We start from the raw sequence: 17950 nt of genomic DNA, 5'->3' as shown, positions 1-17950 counted from the left end.
AGAAGGGATAGTGTGTTGTTGAAACTGAGAGCACTTGAATCGCCGGATGAAAATCCGATTTGTAACAAAGGAGAGTGTGGTGCCTATGTCGTTTATCTTACCGAGTTTCTTGAAATGGGTGGCATGCAGCCTACAAAAAACCCTCACTGGGAAGTCTTATGCGGAAGAATTCCTGAGTTAGGGCCCTGTTACTGTCAGACCAACTTTGAAAATCGGCAACTTATTCTTCCATCATTACAGCGCCACGGTACTCGGGCTGAAATTTTGTAAAGACTTTTCAGCAGTCTGTCTCAAAGTTCTTGAACACCCGCGCTACGTCATTAATATTGTCACGTTGTCACTTAAAGTTGTCATGAAACGTCAGCTTCTTCCCACAAATGAAGATCTCCTTGAGGCACGTGGGGTTGATCATGCGGACGCCAGAAGCCATTGGAACGAGAAAGAAATGTATTGAGTGCAGTGGCCATTATTCAGAATAAGCGAATTAAATAAGAATTTCCTCGTAGATTTTTTAATGTTCTATTTGGCGTTCTTCTAAGAGGTACCAAATGAATTTGTCATGCAGTGTACTTGGCAGTTCCGGTGTGTGTGTGTGTGTGTGTGTGTGTGTGTGTGTGTGTGTGTGTGTGTGTGTAAAATTACTGAATTGTAATGGAAAGTGACGGTCATATTATCCACCCACACTCTTCAAATGGTGAAGAAACCGTTCATAATAATCATCGCTGCCATTGAGAAATCGCAATTCTTGCTTATCTGGAACCTTTGTCACTTTGTGTAATACATGAATCATCGCATGTTTTCGAGCTCTATGCACAGATAATTAGAAAACTTAGTTTGACAGGTTTGTTTGCAGACACCCAGAGCACTTTTTAAGAAAGATTATCGGCAAATGAAAGGTCTATATAGGATGCCTTCGTGTCACTGCCAGCCATACACTCAGGTTGATTTTAATTCCAGTATATGGCAGTTTCACGCATCTCGATAAATTAGGAATCTGTTCACAAGATACCAAATAATATGCAAATTCCAGTGGTTAAATTTAAAATACAACAGTTTTTTTCACACACTATCTGAATCGGACCGCACGCTTTATATTTAATGACCAGAGAGAGAGAGAGAGAGAGAGAGAGAGAGAGAGAGGGGGGGGGGGGGGTCTCTTACGAGACATTGGATTTTGTTTTAGAGAAGCCAAATTCAATTCTCTATCCAGCCATCCTACATTGAATTTCCGCAGTTTTGCTTATTCGCTTCTAAGGTGAATATTATTCAAGAATGCTTCATAAAAAAGCCCACTGCCCATTGCTTTGCCACTCTTTCTAAACTGAGGGAGCACTGCGTTTATCACTCTACCGACTGGGATAATTCGCCGAAGAGGGGAAATAATTAATACTGCTGAACATTTTAAATCATTCCTGCTTTCGGCATTAGTACTTCGTGGATGTAAACCTGGGTACCGATAGAACTCTTTCGTCTAGAGCAGCTACGACTTACTCTGCTATCTTGTCCAAATGAAAGAACGAGCATCAGTATTTTTTCCGTCGTGTTTCACTAAATAAGACCCAGACACCTAAAAACCACGTAATGCAGCAAGAGATATTCATTGTCTTGATTTACCATCTGGTTTAGCACACAAGTACAAGTGAGTTTTTGTTTTCACAGCATCTTAATTGTAAAATGCAAGTTTTGGGAAAGAACGAATCGCGGCCTCTACGCTGAGCATTTATGCCTTACGTACGCACAGCTTGTGACGTAATACACTACATAATTAACTGAGACCCTCGGGAGGACATTACAGTTGCAGTGCTCGTCGCTATGTAACTTACGTAGTAGGCACACCAACGTCGCTGTAATTCCTGAATCTGCTGCGTGTCCAAGCAGGTGGCCGCTTTCGAAGTGTTAACTCTTACTGTTGAAATTACTCAGATACGTATAAGGTAACATTTACGGAGCTGCTTCACAATTCGCTATTTGATCCGTTAAGTCTGAAAAACAGTGACGTGGTTTTAAAACTATCTTTTTCACAAGAGAACACTCCCTGACGCAGATTTGAAACGATGTTCGTGAGTTGTACTGCCCCTCCGAACCTGGGGAACATTGCTCGGCGTGGCTTTCCGAGGAAGGCCACGGCGGCGGCCGCGCTGGCAGCTGCGCAGTCAGCTGACTGTGACGTCAGCGTGACCGCAACATCACCCTCCCCTCCCAGCCTGCTAACAGCGGCTGACAACAAACAACCGGGAAGTTGACTTGCCTCGCCCGCTCGTTTCGTCCTTTCCATAGCCGCGTGGGTTGTGCTAATCCTTGCGCTTGGCGGCCTAAGCGCTCCTCCTCTTTCACAGTGGATCGGATTTCATTACACTCGCCTGTCCAAATAATTCATTTATGGATTGTTGTTCGCTAATTTGGTGATGTAAGGAACTGCATGTCGAGGTTGTAGCAATTTATGTTATTGGCGTCAGCAGTCAGTGTCTTTAAGCGCCGGAAACGGCGTAACCTTTCTTTTGACTTGTTGCTTAGTCTCGTTCTTTTCTTGTCTGTGCAGTGAGCCGCCTGCATTGTGAGAGTGAGTCCTTCAAGATGGACCTCATTCTCGACGTCAACACGTGGCTGTACCCCATGGAATTGGGTAAGTTGTGAAAATGCATACGCGCCCTATTTCTTATGATATCGCCCATTTTCTTTCCAAATCATCCTGCTGATGCGGTCTATAATTCTGGTGCAGTGCACTGAATCATGTGGACGAAACTTATTCACACTTAACATGGTTCCTAGTGACGATATTGTTAACATTTCAATCATCGTACCAACATTTTGCAAGTTTTATTTTAACTTTATTCTGTATTATTTTAGGAAACACATTACAGAACATTACAGAATATGTGTACGTGTAATTTTCTTTTTCCATCTGCGAACTGAAGGTGAAGAGAGACGCGATTCAGTTTTCAGTTCAGATTATAAATTTCTACGCTACATCTCTCTCCTTTTATTCCTGTCGTTTTCCATTAATTTATTTAGTTTCTTTGTACTAACACACAAACCGACGGGTGTAAGCATTAGCTAGGCATACAGAGAACTGAGAGGTCACACAGGAATTGATTAAAGGTCGTGTTATAGCCAACTAGCTAGCCTGAGTGTAGATTTTAGAACATGTTTACGTCTCCAACACAAAATTCTTCACATCCGCAAAACTCGAAAATATACGTGCACAATTTTCTTAAGTTAAGATGGATGACAAGGCCCCAGGAGCAGTATGGTAAATCTAGAACAAGAAAATGGTACGTAGTAACACAAAGAAAAATAGCAGTCAGTCGAGATTAATGTGATACATACGAAATTACTTCGTCGAGACCTGATAACGGACCGAAAACTTCAGTGTGCTAAACTTACGTATATAGTTTTGACCTTTTACCATGTAGAAAATACTAGAATTTTTTACATCAAACTTTAAACTTGTAAAAAAGCTACCACTAAACGCTTGTATGCCTTACCATGTATTCTCATGTGTAATTATTTAGATTGATGCTAGAGCATGTGTAGTGAGTGGCTTACTGTAGAGAGACCCTTGAAGTCCGAAAGATGGCAGGCTGGGCGTGTCGTGTGTGATATTCAATGCTGTGTTAAGTACCGGATGGTTACAATTAAGGTGCATTTACTCACAGAGGTCCAGTGTGGGCTGTAGTCACAATATTGACAGCAAACTTGATAGATATTCTAATGCGTTAATAGAGAATCAATTTATGCTGGAATAATAGTTTCCAGTGTGGCCACCAGAGACAAATATGGCGCTGTGAATACAAGAAAGATGTATAGAAATGTTTCCACGTGTAATGGTTTAGGATCATGACATGGGCCGAAAAGGTCAAACAAGTGCGAATGGCATAATGTTGATTTTATTATGATCTACGAGTTACACAGTTTGTTCGATATGAGACTAGACGTTGATGAGATGCTTTAAAGCGCCACATTTGCACCTGGTGGCCAAAGTTGGAACTATTTTTTTTCAGCGTAAATATGTTCTGCATTAGTATATCTGCTATATTTCGCTGCCATATGATTATTACAGCACACAGTGGACCTTCATGAGTAGTTGTACTTCGTTTTAAGATTGTCGTTCGATACTGTAAGAGTAATATAAAATACAATTTTTGAACAAGATGTATAGCTCCCAACCAGAATGCGAGTTCCTATTGTTAAAAGATTGTTCACTGAAAAGTTCATGGGCAGTTTGAATTTTCAAACTTAGCAGGTTTGGCGACTTGAAATTGATAGTTACCTAAAAGATTCTGCTGAAATGATTAGAAAGTTCGTAAGTTTGTGAAAATTATCATATTTCTGCACCAACTGTTCAGTTATCCGCTTTCAACATCCAGAACTCTTCTTCAGGTACTACTACATAGGAAAACATTCTTAAAGTAAATTTCAGTGATTTTTCGCGTTTCTCACCTGATACGTATGGAGTAGTTTCGTCAGACTCAACATATCACACACATTTTTTATACCAACGATGAAGTCTGGAGATGTCTGCCCGGATGGAAATCGTTCATAGAGTTGCATAAATTTCCGTCCTCCTTTTACTGTTCTTCCTAAACTCATATGAATGATCGGCTTAATTTATAACAAGCAAAACTATGTCTTTCTGTACACGTCGCGAGTATCGTCAAATCCTAAGCAAATTTTATATATAGAAGAATTACAAAATGATTCCCTACAGGTGAATTACTCAGTTCTGCACAGAAGAGGACAGTACGCAACTGGTATTTAAAGTACATGAAGTGTAGGTAGTAAGCTAGTCAAGCTCTTCTCCCGTGGTTTGATTGTACAAATCTTCGTAGATACGAATTTAACAAGAGGAAACAATTCCATATCTCTACGAACAACTAGATAAGCAAACTTTCTCGTCTCATGTCATCTATACTAATAGGAGGGTGGTTTGAAAAGTTTTCGAAAGGGAATAGAGAAAAAGTACTTACGTCACCGAAACTTTTTTTATTTTTCAATGTGGCCTCCTTGTGGATTAATGCACTTAGTCCACCGATGTTCCGGTGTCCTGATTCCATCTCGAAAATAAGTTTCCTTCAGGTCTGCAGAATAGTTGTGAACTCCGGATATCAATTCTTAGTTTGAAGTGAATCTTCGTCCATAAAGAAAAATTTTCAGTTTTGGGATGCGATGGAAGTCTGAATAAGGCGGGTGTGCCAACAATTCATACCTTAGTTCGTGTAATTTTGCCACGGCGACGGCACATGTGTGCGGGCGTACATTGTCTTGATGGAAAATGACTTTCTTCCTTGTTAAACCTTGTCTTTTTTCGCGTATCTTTTGTTGCAATTTGTCCAGGAGGTTAGCATAGAATTCTCCACTAATTGTTTGCCCAGTGGGGAGATAATCGACAAACAGAATCCCCTTCGCATCCCTGAACACAGATGCCATGACCATTCCAACCGAAAGAATTGTCTTTGCTTTCTTTGGGGGCGGAGAATCAGCATGTTTCCGCTGCGTTGACTTGTTTTCTCTCTGGGGTGTAGTAGTGCACCCAAGTTTCATCTGTGGTCACAAACCTGCGCAAAAAATCTTGTTCGTTTCTCTTAAAACGGGCCAAACATTGTTCCGATGTGTCCATTCTCAAGCGTTTTTGATCCAGCGTCAAGAGTCGCGGCACCAATCTTGCAGATAATTTTTGTCATTTCTAATTCTTTAGTTAAAATGGTATATAACCTTTCAGATGACATCTGGCAGGCGTGAGCAATTTCACATACTTTGTCGGCGATCCTCCATAACCATTTTGTGCACTTTTGCAATGATTTCTGGGTTAGTGGCACATCTTCGCCGACCACTGCGCGTATCATCACTTCAGCTCTCCCGACCAAATTTAAATTCATCTGTCCACTTGGCAACAGTTGAACATGAAGGAATAGAGTACCCCAGTGTATTCTGGAAGTCAGCATGAATGTGCTCTGCTTTCGTATCTTTCTTTACGAAGACTTAATCACTACTCGAATCTCGATTTTTTTTTCCGTCTTCGCAAATCATTGAACGGCGACAGCAACAGAACCAGGTCACCGACACAGCTCTCTTCCAAGAGCCTTGACGTGGCACGTGCTGAGAGGCAACAATCATATATATAATCTCACGTGAACAATTTGTTGCGCTAGCGCTGACCTCTCTTGGTGATTCTGAGAACTTTCCATACCACCTTCGTAATGAAACAGTAAACGCGTGACGTCTGTAAATATAAATTGTTCGCCAAACACTGATGGCAGGTGATAAAGGGAGTGTAACAGGATGCAATGAATATTGTGTTATCAAAAGTATCCGGACACCTGGCTGAAAATGAATTACAACTTCGTGGCGCCCTCCATCGGTAATCCTGGAATTCAATATGGTGTTGGCCCACCCTTAACCTTGATGATAGCTTCCACTCTTGCAGGCATACGTTCAGTCAGGTGCTGGAAGGTTTCTTGGGGAATGGCAGCCCGTCCTTCACGGAGTGCTGCTCTGAGGAGAGGTATCGATGTCGGTCGTTGAGGCCTGACACGAAGTCGGCGTTCCAAAACATGCCAAAGGTGTTCTGTAGCATTCAGATCATGACTCTGTGCAGGCCAGTCCATTACAGAGATGTTACTGCCGTGGAACCACTCCATCACAGGTCGTGCATTATGAACAGGCGCTCAATCGTGTTGAAAGATGCAGTCGCCATCCCCGAATTGCTCTTCAAGAGTGGGAAACAAGAAAGTGTTTAAAACATCAATGTAGGCCTGTGCTGTAGTAGTGCCACGCAAAACAAGGGCTGCAAGCCACTTCCGAATTTTACTGTTGGTACTACGCACGCCGGCAGATGACGTTCACTGGCGTTCGCCATGCCCACACCCTGCCATCGGATCGCCACGTTGTATACCGTGATTCGTGACTCCACACAACGTTTTTCCACTGTTCAATCGTCCAATGTTTACGCTCCTTGCACCAAGCAAGGCGTCGTTTGGCATTTACCGGCGTGATCTGTGGCTTACGAGCAGCCGCTCGACCACGAATTCCAAGTTTTGTCACCACCCGCCTAACTGTCATAGTGCTTGTAGTGGATCGTGATGCAGTTTGGAATTCCTGTGTGATGGTCTGGATAGATGTTTGCTTATTACACATTACGATCCTACTCGACTGTCTCTGTCAGTCAATGTACGCTTTTGTACTGTACGTGTCCCTTCAAGTTTCCACTTCACTATCACATGGGAAATAATGGACCTAGGGATGTTTGGAAGTGTGGGTGTCACTTGTGTCATATGTCTGTACACGAGATTTCCAATCACCTGCCCACGTTCGAAATCCGTGATTTCCGCGGAGCGCCCAATTCTGCTCTCTCACGATGACTAAAGTCTACTGAGGTACCTGATACGGAGTACCTGGCAGTAGGTAGCAGCACAATGCACCTAATATGAAAAACGTATGTTTTTGGGGGTGTCTGGATACTTTTGATGACATAGTGTAGTACTCTTTAAAACTACTGAGCGAATTTTCAAGGATTTTAACACGTAACTTGGGCATAGCCTGTGGCAACATACAGGCTTTATTTTCTCCAAATCGGATCACGAAGAAAAAACTTTTAAGTTTTGGAGTCTTCTCAGCCTTCATCGAGATGTCCACATGAATGGGATCGAATCTTCAACCCCATCTGTTCGGTGAAGTTAGTTAGGGTCCCAAGTATCACATCCTACAGCCATTCACATCCGTGGCCTACGTTTGCGAGAAATCGACGAAGAAAGAAATTCGGAATGTCGCCTAATATTCTAGAGCGTAAAATGTTGTACACAGGGAGGTGTTGTGGCGCAGTGGGCAATCTACGTTCCTGTGCAAAGGGTTGTGGGTTTGAATCACGTCAGGTGTGGTAATATTTATTTTCAAGTCTTCATCGAAATTGTTATGAACGTTATATTTATGACGTTATTTGGTTTAAATGTAATAACACGCGATCTAGTGTAAGATTTTAACCATGGTATTAACTGTATCATTTTCTGTTATTTTGTCTTTAAAACAGAACGACTGCAATCTTCGTGCATGTGATTTTAATTATTTTTTATTTTTCGTAATATTAAAAATCCTGAAAATGCTGAACTGTAAAGAAAGACTAAATAATCTGTTTCTATTGGCTGTCCAATGGTGTCAGAATTGTGTTTTTCGTTATGTGACATACCTTGTTTTGGAGCGTAGTCGTCAAACATTTAATGGTCATACAAACATCTAACACACACATTCTTGTAGCGCCATGGACAAAAAACGGCAGATGAAAAATCAGAAAGAATGCATTATAAATAAAATTTCTAGTAACACGAAGAATAGAAACAATGAATGAAGTAAGCCGGGGCGAGTCGCTGGTTGTAAGTCAAGTAGATAAACGAAACAATAACTTACAGATTTTGTCTGTTCCCATTCGATAATACGTATATTATGCTTTAATGTTGTAGTGCACATCGATCTTTTACAAAGAAACGTCCTTCGTGCACAATTGTGGGCTATAAATAACATATAGTTCCCATCAACTGTCATTTTGCTTCAAAAAGCCATTCGAAGGTGGAATTGATTGTAATCGTTAGCAATTCATAGTATTCATCGTTTTTGGCTCTTAAGTACGGTGCATTAATGGCATTATCAGAAGTTTTGATGATTTGTCTGACGATATCAGACGTCTGACAGATAACAACGCTATGTTGAAAATGTTTCTCCCTGAAACTATTTCTGCTCAGACGGAACCTATAGCACATCTAAATTTTGCAACATGAGGTCGTAAGTAATACGCAATATGTATCAATCAGTAGAAGTAATTGTTTCATAGCTTTTAAAGTGCTTCGTCATAGAGCATTACGTGTTGCACAAATGATCTAAAAGACTAATTGTGGCAGCACTCCAGCACAATGTTCAAAAATCTGTAGTGATTTTTTAGCTACATTTGTCTTCATACTTCCTAAGCAAGCTTCCTGAAGTCATTTCTACGAGCGATGCGTAATCTGAAACAACGCTAGCTTCCTTTATATTTGGAGTTCCAGCATACAAGAGACAGTGGCTGTATGCTGGTGCCACAAAACATTTGAAGAAGAAGGAAAATCAGGGAAAGAAGAAACAGGTTATAGAGTGGTTCTCACGGCGAAAGAGTGCCACGTATAAAACAAAGTTAATTACTTCTCTTATCATCGACGTCGTTCCTCTTTTTCTGTAGACCCGTTTACAATGGTTGCTGGCGCAGCCGCTGTACGTTTGTGTTCATGAGTTGATCAGCTGCGCAACGATATCTGTGGTTTATCGTTCTTTGACCTCTTATCTGTTAGAGTATACTGTGCAGGATTACCTTATCTGTGCTCTAACTAATCCTTGAGTGCGTTCGTTAACAGCTGCTGCTTCGCGTTTAAGTCGTGGTATCTAAATCCTGCAGTTAATTACCAGTTTTGTAAAATGCTATATTTTAATTTCAAATGAAATGCTTTGACAAAAATCTTTATCATTGTTACAGAGTACATGTGTTTTCCATCTTGCTCTCAATTTGTTTTGTATGCATAGACTATAAAGTCTACTGTTATGTTAAATAACTAGAGCTGAAATCCAGTGCTCTCCATGGTGGAGGCAGGGTCGTGGTAGAGATAAGCAAAGCTTCCGCTTTCGACGCGTATCATCTTCACCTGTCCGCCGTTTCTCTTTAAAGATACACGCTTCCATACGAGGTGCATTCAAGTTCTAAGGCCTCCGATTTTTTTTCTAATTAACTACTCACCCGAAATCGATGAAACTGGTGTTACTTCTCGACGTAATCGCCCTGCAGACGTACACATTTTTCAGAACGCTGACGCCATGATTCCATGGCAGCGGCGAAGGCTTCTTTAGCGGTCTGTTTTGACCACTGGAAAATCTGAGGCAATAGCAGCACTCACTAGGAGCGAGGTCAGGTGAGTAGGGAGCATGAGGAATCACTTCAAAGTTATCACGGAGAAACTGTTGCGTAGCGTTAGCTCGATGTGCGGGTGCGATGTCTTGGTGAAACAGCACACGCGCAGCCCTTCCCGGACGTTTTTGTTGCAGTGCGGGAAGGAATTTGATCTTCAAAACATTTTCGTAGGATGCACCTGTTACCTAGTGCCCTTTGGAACGCAATGGGTAAAGGATACGCCCTCGCTGCCTCAGAACATGGACACCATCATTTTTCAGCACTGGCGGTTACCCGAAATTTTTTTGATGGCGGTGTATCTGTGTGCTTCCAATGAGCTGACTGGCTCTTTGTTTCTGGATTGAAATATGGCTTCCTCGTCTCATCTATTGTCACAACCGACGAAAAGAAAGTCCCATTCATGCTGTCGTTGCGCGTCAACATTGCTTGGCAACATACCACGCGGGCAGCCATGTGGTCGTCTGTCAGCATTCGTGGCACCCACCTGGATGACACTTTTCGCATTTTCGGGTCGTCATGCACCTGGATGACACTTTTCGCATTTTCGGGTCGTCATGCAGGATTGTGTGCACAGAAGCCACAGAAATGCCAACTCTGGAGGCGATCTGTTCAACAGTCATTCACCGATCCCCCAAAACAAGTCTCTCCACTTTCTCGATCATGTCGTATGACCGGCTTGTGCGAGCCCGAGGTTGTTTCGGTTTGTTGTCACACCATGTTCTGCCTTCATTAAACCGTCGCACCCACGAACGCACTTTCGACGCATTCCTAACTCCATCACCACATGTCTCCTTCAACTGTCGATGAATTTCAATTGGTTTCTCACCACGCAAATTCAGGAAACGAATGATTGCACGCTGTTCAAGTAAGGAAAACGTCGCCATTTTAAGTATTTAAAACAGTTCTCATTCTCGCCGCTGGCGGTAAAATTCCATCTGCCGTACGATGCTGCCATCTCTGGGACGTATTGACAATGAACGCGGCCTCATTTTAAAACAATGCGCATGTTTCTATCTCTTTCCAGTCCGGAGTAAAAAAATCGGAGGCCTTAGAACTTGAATGCACCTCGTGTGAAATGAGTGACTGCATTGATGAACTTCTGAAAGTTGCTGCTGTATATCTAGGTTGATATTTGTCAGCTTCATTATCCGTGAGTTGTTGTCGGTTCTTGTAACGTCTCAAAAGAGCTCCATGCAGTCTTGAACGGAAGCATAGTTCACTACAAACCATTACTAAGCATGTCTGCTTACATTCACACGCAAACGTACGACAATAATTTTAGCTGATGTTCAGCATTAGTGATTTCAGCACTGCGCTCTTTGTTGAACTTAAGAGCTACTGACATTGTCCTAAAAGTTATGCTCTCAGAACTGGTCTAACAAGAAGGCGGCGCTTGCTCGTCACCACCTATTTCGTCCAAATTTGCGCTACATGCAGGGCTTGGCCAGAAATGAAAGTGACAGTAGCGGCAGCTCGAGGTGGCCAAATGTTTGGAAAAAATAGTATTTTTTGCACGAGTCAGGCGAGACATGAGCCACTTTTGTTTACGTAGTTTCCAGGGAGCGATTGGCGCAGCGGAAAGGCTACAGAATGGTAATCCGAGGATCGTGCGATCGAGTCCTTATGCGGATACTTCTTTCTTCTCAGTTTTTACATGACGCACTTTGGAAATAAACCGATATAATGTACAGTATCTTGCATTTATTAAAATGTTCGTAAAGTACATGAAAACGGAAGGCAAAGGAAAAATTGAAATGGCAAATAAATTTCCTGATAGCAATGCGTAAACGTCAACTTAGATTATGAAATTACTTTTATTATTTTACAGTTGGTAATTTACTCGTGCATTCACCGTAAAAATAGGGAAGCAGTAAATTCCCGACATTTTGCACACGTTATAAACACCGCATTTATACAATTACGTTGTTTTAATGTTTCTATAGAAACGTGGTTTACATTCATAAAAGTGTCCTTTCTCATTGCGTAGTTTGGCATAAAACCACTCATAACGCATATTTTTGCAAATATTGGGAAGGATAGCTGGTGATGTACAATGGAATGTATTTTGATATAGTCTTCTCCAAGAACAAAATGAAACTAAAGGAATACGAAGCTTTTTACGGTTTAATTACAATCCCTTCTTGAAATATTATTTGTAGAGTACTAGTGGACGCTGTAAGTACAAGCCTTTATTTACAATCTCAAACCTATCTTTGCTTTTCATTTTCACGCCTTTCATGAAAATATTAATGAATACAACACACTTAGCATTAGTTCGGTTTGTTTACAGTGTAGGAAAAATTGAAAATAAAAAATAGTTGCCACATAAGATATCGACCACACAACCCTCGGATTACCGTTCTGTAGCCGAGCGGTTCTAGGCGCTTCAGGCCGGAACCGCGCGACTGCTACGGGCGCAGGTTCGAATCCTACCTCGGGCATGCATGTGTGTGATGTCCTTAGGTTAGTTAGGTTTATGTAGTTCTAAGTTCTAGGGGACTGATGACCTCAGATGTTAAGTCCCATAATGCTCAGAGCCATTTGAACCATTTACCGTTCTGTATTCTTTCCTTGCGTCAGCCGCTGCCTGGAAACCAGCCTAACATAAATGGCTCATGCCTCGCTCAGCCGGCGCCAGTAATACTAGTTTTTTTCTAAATGCTTGGCCACCTTGAGCTCCCTCTCCTGTCACTTTCGTTTGTGGCCAAGCCCTGCATATATCATAAATTTGGACGAAATCGGTGATGATGATCAGGCGCGGTTCCTTTGTAGGTCTCCGCTGGATGAAGCACATAAGTTTATTTGATGGTTTGTTTGTGTAAGTCAGTGTTTTACAGTGTTTAATAGCATTGACACGACAAACCTCGTCATATAACTTAGAAGTTTTATGTACACCGTCAGTCATTTGTAATTCTGGGAGAGAAAAAAAGCTCCATGAGCTGCACAAATCACCCTCTCTATATCTTGTTCAAACATGCTTTTGAGAATTAAGCCAGTATAAAACTTGCCAGTTAATTTCTATGTTTCTCTTCGTATCCCCTTCATGTGTACAAGGGTCAAAAGAAGACAGTCGAGAACAGCATTCAGTGTGATTTATTACTCCAGCCTGCAGCAGTGTCATTATGAAAATAAGTGAAATGGCTTCCGTTATATTCTGCACCGAATTCACTCATTTCACTACTGTTCCTCCTTTCCATCACACCACGATCCTCGAAACGGCGGATATTGAGACCCAGGGATACCTGTAACATTCTGCAGAGTTTATGGGAAAGAATGTTCTCACTTTCTAGCAGCAGTTTATCTTAGGACGCTGGAGCAACGAAGGGTACCTAATGGCCGGAAAAACGCGCAGGTCATGTTTATGAAACGGGTACATTTTCATGCGATATTTATTCGCGATTTGAATGTGAGTTTGTGTGTACATTCAGTGTCTAAATCGATTTTCGTAATTTTCGTTGGCGTGTGGGAATTCGGCTCTTTTCATCAATACAGTTCGTTTACGGTTCCACGTATTCAGATATGAAAGAAATAATGTTGGAGCTGTAAATAGATTTATAGGTAGTTACAGCTGCTGCCAAAAAAAGGTTTCCTAATCAGAATGGTTAAAGAGAATGCCCGTCGCATCTAGAACCACATTCAGAATAACCACGAATATGCTGCTGTTCCTTATGATTTTACATCAGCGTTGCCATGTGAGGAAAGTTTGGAACTGTTTACGCCATACCAGGAGCATAACACGCAGCACCTTCGTTGTTGTCAGCAAATAGATATGTTCAACTCCGGTAGGTGACACTCGATATTTGGTGCTTGATTATGTAAAATGATAGAGAGAACTCTCAAAATACAGAAACTGCTTCACCACAGTTCCTCCTTTCCATCACACCACGATCACCAAAACGGCGGATATTGAGACCCAGGAGTACATGAACCTTCTGCAGAGCTTATGGGAAAGAATGTTTTCACTTTCTAGCAGCAGTTTATCTTAGGACGCTGGAGCAACGAAGGGTACCTAATGGCCGGAAAAACGCGCAGGTCATCCCCGTATTCAAGAAGTGTCTAACTCAGATGTTATCTTCACGATTACGACTGGTTTGGAAGAGGAATCGGGTCTGGTGGTCTAGCGATAAAGCGCTTGATAGGAAACCAAATGGTCGAGAGATCGAATCCCAGTCGGACCTTTAATGTTTCAGTGTGCGTTTTAACTCAGCCTTCACGTTTCAGTGATGTGAGGAGTCGTTAGGAACGACATGTGGTTCAGATTTCACTCCTTCCCGCGGTTGGATTACTGGATTAGGTTAGGGACACGCAACTCACCGAAGTGGCGTCTAATTGAAAGACATCCACCTAGCCACAGAGCCGCAAGAAAGTATTATTATTTGGAGGAAGAATTGTACTCCACAAACAGAGATCATGGTAAGATAACTCGCTCTGTTCCTCCGTAAGATCCCCACTGTTCCTGCATGAGATGCTATGTTCCTTGACTTCAGGAAAGCATTAATAATACCTCGCATTGCCGTTTAGTGAAGAAATATAGACCTACCGAGTGTCTGCCAGATTTGCCATTGCATTCCAGTCTACCTTCAGAGAGAACTCATCACGTCGCACTTAACAGAACAAAATGGACAGATTTACAGGTAATTTCAGTACAACCCCAAAGAAGTGTGATAGGGCCCTTAATGTTTACAATTTTTATAAATGATCTGGTGCATAAGATCGGAAGCTCTGCGAGTTGTTCACTGATAAGTAGCAACGCCAAAATACTGTAACTAACTGCAGGAAAAAAAACGAAGGTATGATAAATTATGCAGAGACTGGCAGTTTATCCTGAACGAAAGTAAATGTACCATATTACATATTAATAAGCGAAGAATTTTACTGTTGTTCGATAACACAGTGGATGACAAATAAGTAGAAATACTAACTACCGCGAAATAACTAGTATTAGCCCCCGGAGCAATCTAATGTGGAATGACGACATAAAACGAATTGTAAGAAAAGTAGATGCCGGGCTAATATCCATAGGAAGAATCTGAGGACATGTAATCCATCCACGGCGGAGGTGAGATGCAAAACTCTTATTCGACTGATTCTTGAGTATTGCGCAGCTGTCTGGATTAATAGAAGAGACAGACAAGAGACAACGAAGAGCGGCACGTTTTATCACAGGGTCTTCTAGTCGGCGCGAGAGCTTTGTTGAATCTGTTTCGGAATGGTCTGCAGATACCTCATCATTTTACGTTGGACGTTGCTGAAAACTTGACACGCTTACTGCGCGGCGTAGTTTTATGGACCATGGTTTGGCTGGGGTCTGTAACTGATTGAACTGCTTACGCTTTAACACGAGAACTATGGGAATAATAAAATATTGCGCGTGATCCTTGCAAAGAGTTTTTTCCTACCTTTTACTTGCGAAGTAAAGATCACAGAAATATTAATGTTGCTTCTCCTTGCCATGTGCAAAGATGGGCGTGTGACAAGCGTGTGTATATACACTGAAGAGCCAAAGAGACTGGTACACCGGTCTAATATCGTTTAGGGCCCTCGCGAGCTCGCAGAAGTGCCGCAACACGACGTGGCATGGACTCGACTAATGTCTGAAGTAGTGCTGGAGGGAATTGGCACCATGAATTCTGCAGGGCTGTCCATAAATCCGAAAAGTACGAAGCGGTGGAGATCTCTTCTGAACAACACGTTGCAAGGCATCCCAGATATGCGCAATAATGTTCGTGTCTGGGGAGTTCGATGGCCAGCGGAAGTTTAGATTCAGAAGAATGTTCCTGGAGCCACTGTGTACAGATTCTGGACGTATGGGGTGTCGCATTGTCCTACTGGAATTGCCCAAGTCCGGCGGAATGCACGATGGACATGAATGGATGCAGGTGATCAGACAGGATGCTTAGGTATGTGTCACCTGACAGTCGTATCTAGACGAATCAGTGGTCGCATATCACTTAACTGCATACGCCCCACATCATTACAACGCCTCCACCAGCTTGAACAGTACCCTGCTGACATGAGGGATCCATGGATTCATGGGGTTGTCTCTACACCCTTACACGTCCATCCGCTCGATACAATTTGAAACGAGACTCGTTCGACCAGGCAACATGTTTCCAGTCATCAACAGTCCAATAGCGGTGTTCATGGACCGAGAGGCGAGGCGTAAAGCTTTTGTGTAGTGCAGTAATCAAGGGTACATGAGTGGGCCTTCGTCTCCGAAATCTCATATCAATGATGTTCCTTTGAATGGTTCACTCGCTGTCACTTGTTGATGGCCCAGCATTGAAATCTGCAGCAGTTCGCGGAAGAGTTACACTCCTGTCACGTTGAACGATTCTCTACAGTCGTCGGTCGTCGTTAGTCCCGTTCTTGCAGGATCTTTTTCCAGCCGCAGCGATGTCGGAGATTTGAAGTGTTATCGGATTCCTGTTATTCATGTTACGCTCGTGTAATGGTCTTGCGGGTACATCCCCACTTCATCGCTATCTCACAGATGCTGTGTCCCATCACTCGTGCGCCGACTGTTACACCACATTCAAACTCGCTTAAATCTTGATAACCGGCAATTGTAGCAGCAGTAACCGATCTAACAACTGCGCCAGACACTTGTTGCCGACCGCAGGGCCGTATTCTGCCTGTTTACACATCTCTGTATTTGAATAAGCATGACTATACCAGTTTCTTCGGCGCTTCAGTGTAGATTTATATTCCATGGAAACATGGTCCATCTGAGAAAAGATTGTAGACTTACCTCACGAGAGGAAGAGGTTGGTGATGTCGATATTGCTTTTTGTAAGTAATTAACCCTCTAGAAATACCATGGCCGTTAGCTGTCAGCACAGGTTAAGTGCAACAGTTAATTATTTGTCTCTTGTGCGTATTGCATTTTTGTAGTGTTGCGGGATGAAGTTCATCCACTGACACAGAGTACCTGTCCAGGACAATTAGGGATATACTAATAGACTCCGCAGAAGCAGTGCGGCATGCGTTGAGCGCGTGATCGCGACGGGGCGTGTCCGGAAGATAGCGGCGAGCGCACTGCGCTCCATTGCAGTTGGTGATGTTAGTCCCACAATTTCCGTTTCATGCGTCACTATCGGTAGCTCATGCAGCTGATGAGGGAAGAATGTATTGACAATAGAAGCCTACCTAAGCTGTGGTATGTGTTCTTCCCTGTTGACTGTTACGTCTGCTTGTTTTGTATGTAATATGTTAATATTCCCAAGTAATAACAGCAGATTCACATTGACTCTCAACTTAGACTGATCTGATACACATTGTATCATTGCTATTGCAAACTATATGGCAAAAGTTTTCTAACATCCAACCTATTTTGTGAGGTCTCCGCGACACCGCAAACACTAACACTCGATCGTGAAAGAGATAATATTCGCAAAGCAAATGGGATTAATAAAAAAGATTCGAACTCCTGAGATACAACAACAGGAGCTGCAAACGTTTTTCTATCGAATGTAGTGGACACCATGGAAATCGTCAGTCGTCGCTACACACTTTGGAAGAAACTTTTTATCACTTGTAGGACAACGTATTTTGTGAAGGGAATTAAAACATTTTCTCCAAGAAACAAAATTAATTGTAATATGTAATGTACATCACGTGGCACTTAAATCTCAGTGGAAAGCATTCGCCGTTTGCGTTTCACTGTACTCGATAGTAATCTGCTTTTGATGCAAAAGCTGTTTGTTCCATTAAAAAAGAAATTGTAGCATACAGACGTAGATACTCGAGTATTGTGAACAGAGGCGGATGCCTGTCGCGGTGAGGCAGTGGTTAAAACGCTAGATTACTAAACGGTACAGACAGGTTTGAAATCTGCGTCTAGCTAACCTCATTTAGGCTTCCCATAGGTTCCCTAAATAACTGAGAAGAATGTCGCGACGGTTTTTTCAGCAATACCATAGCCAATTAACTTCTCTGTTCTTGTCTAGTTGAGCTAGCAATAAATTTCTAACGACCTCGATGTCGTCTATAATTTTCCGTCCTTCTTCACTTTTGAACACACAGACGACT

At 42.3% G+C, this 17950-nt stretch overlaps 1 protein-coding gene across 3 annotated transcripts in view; it reads left to right on the top strand.

Moving 5' to 3' along the window:
- LOC126361556 (DNA-directed RNA polymerases I, II, and III subunit RPABC3) overlaps nt 1–17950 on the top strand; it is a 430768-nt gene that overhangs the window by 213082 nt on the left and 199736 nt on the right. For 2 of the 3 annotated variants that reach the window (XM_050007799.1, XM_050007800.1), the window contains exon 2: nt 2540–2623. In XM_050007799.1, the coding sequence (XP_049863756.1) occupies nt 2540–2623 (84 nt within the window). Of the gene's footprint in view, nt 1–2304; nt 2408–2539; nt 2624–17950 lie in introns of those variants that run through there. The other variant, XM_050007801.1, reaches the window with a different exon arrangement.

Source organism: Schistocerca gregaria, chromosome 1, assembly GCF_023897955.1.
Source record: "Schistocerca gregaria isolate iqSchGreg1 chromosome 1, iqSchGreg1.2, whole genome shotgun sequence".
In the NCBI taxonomy this organism is placed as follows: domain Eukaryota; kingdom Metazoa; phylum Arthropoda; class Insecta; order Orthoptera; family Acrididae; genus Schistocerca; species Schistocerca gregaria.
The sequence above is the reverse complement of the archived record's forward strand: the minus strand, read 5'-3'. Positions and strand labels throughout refer to the sequence as shown.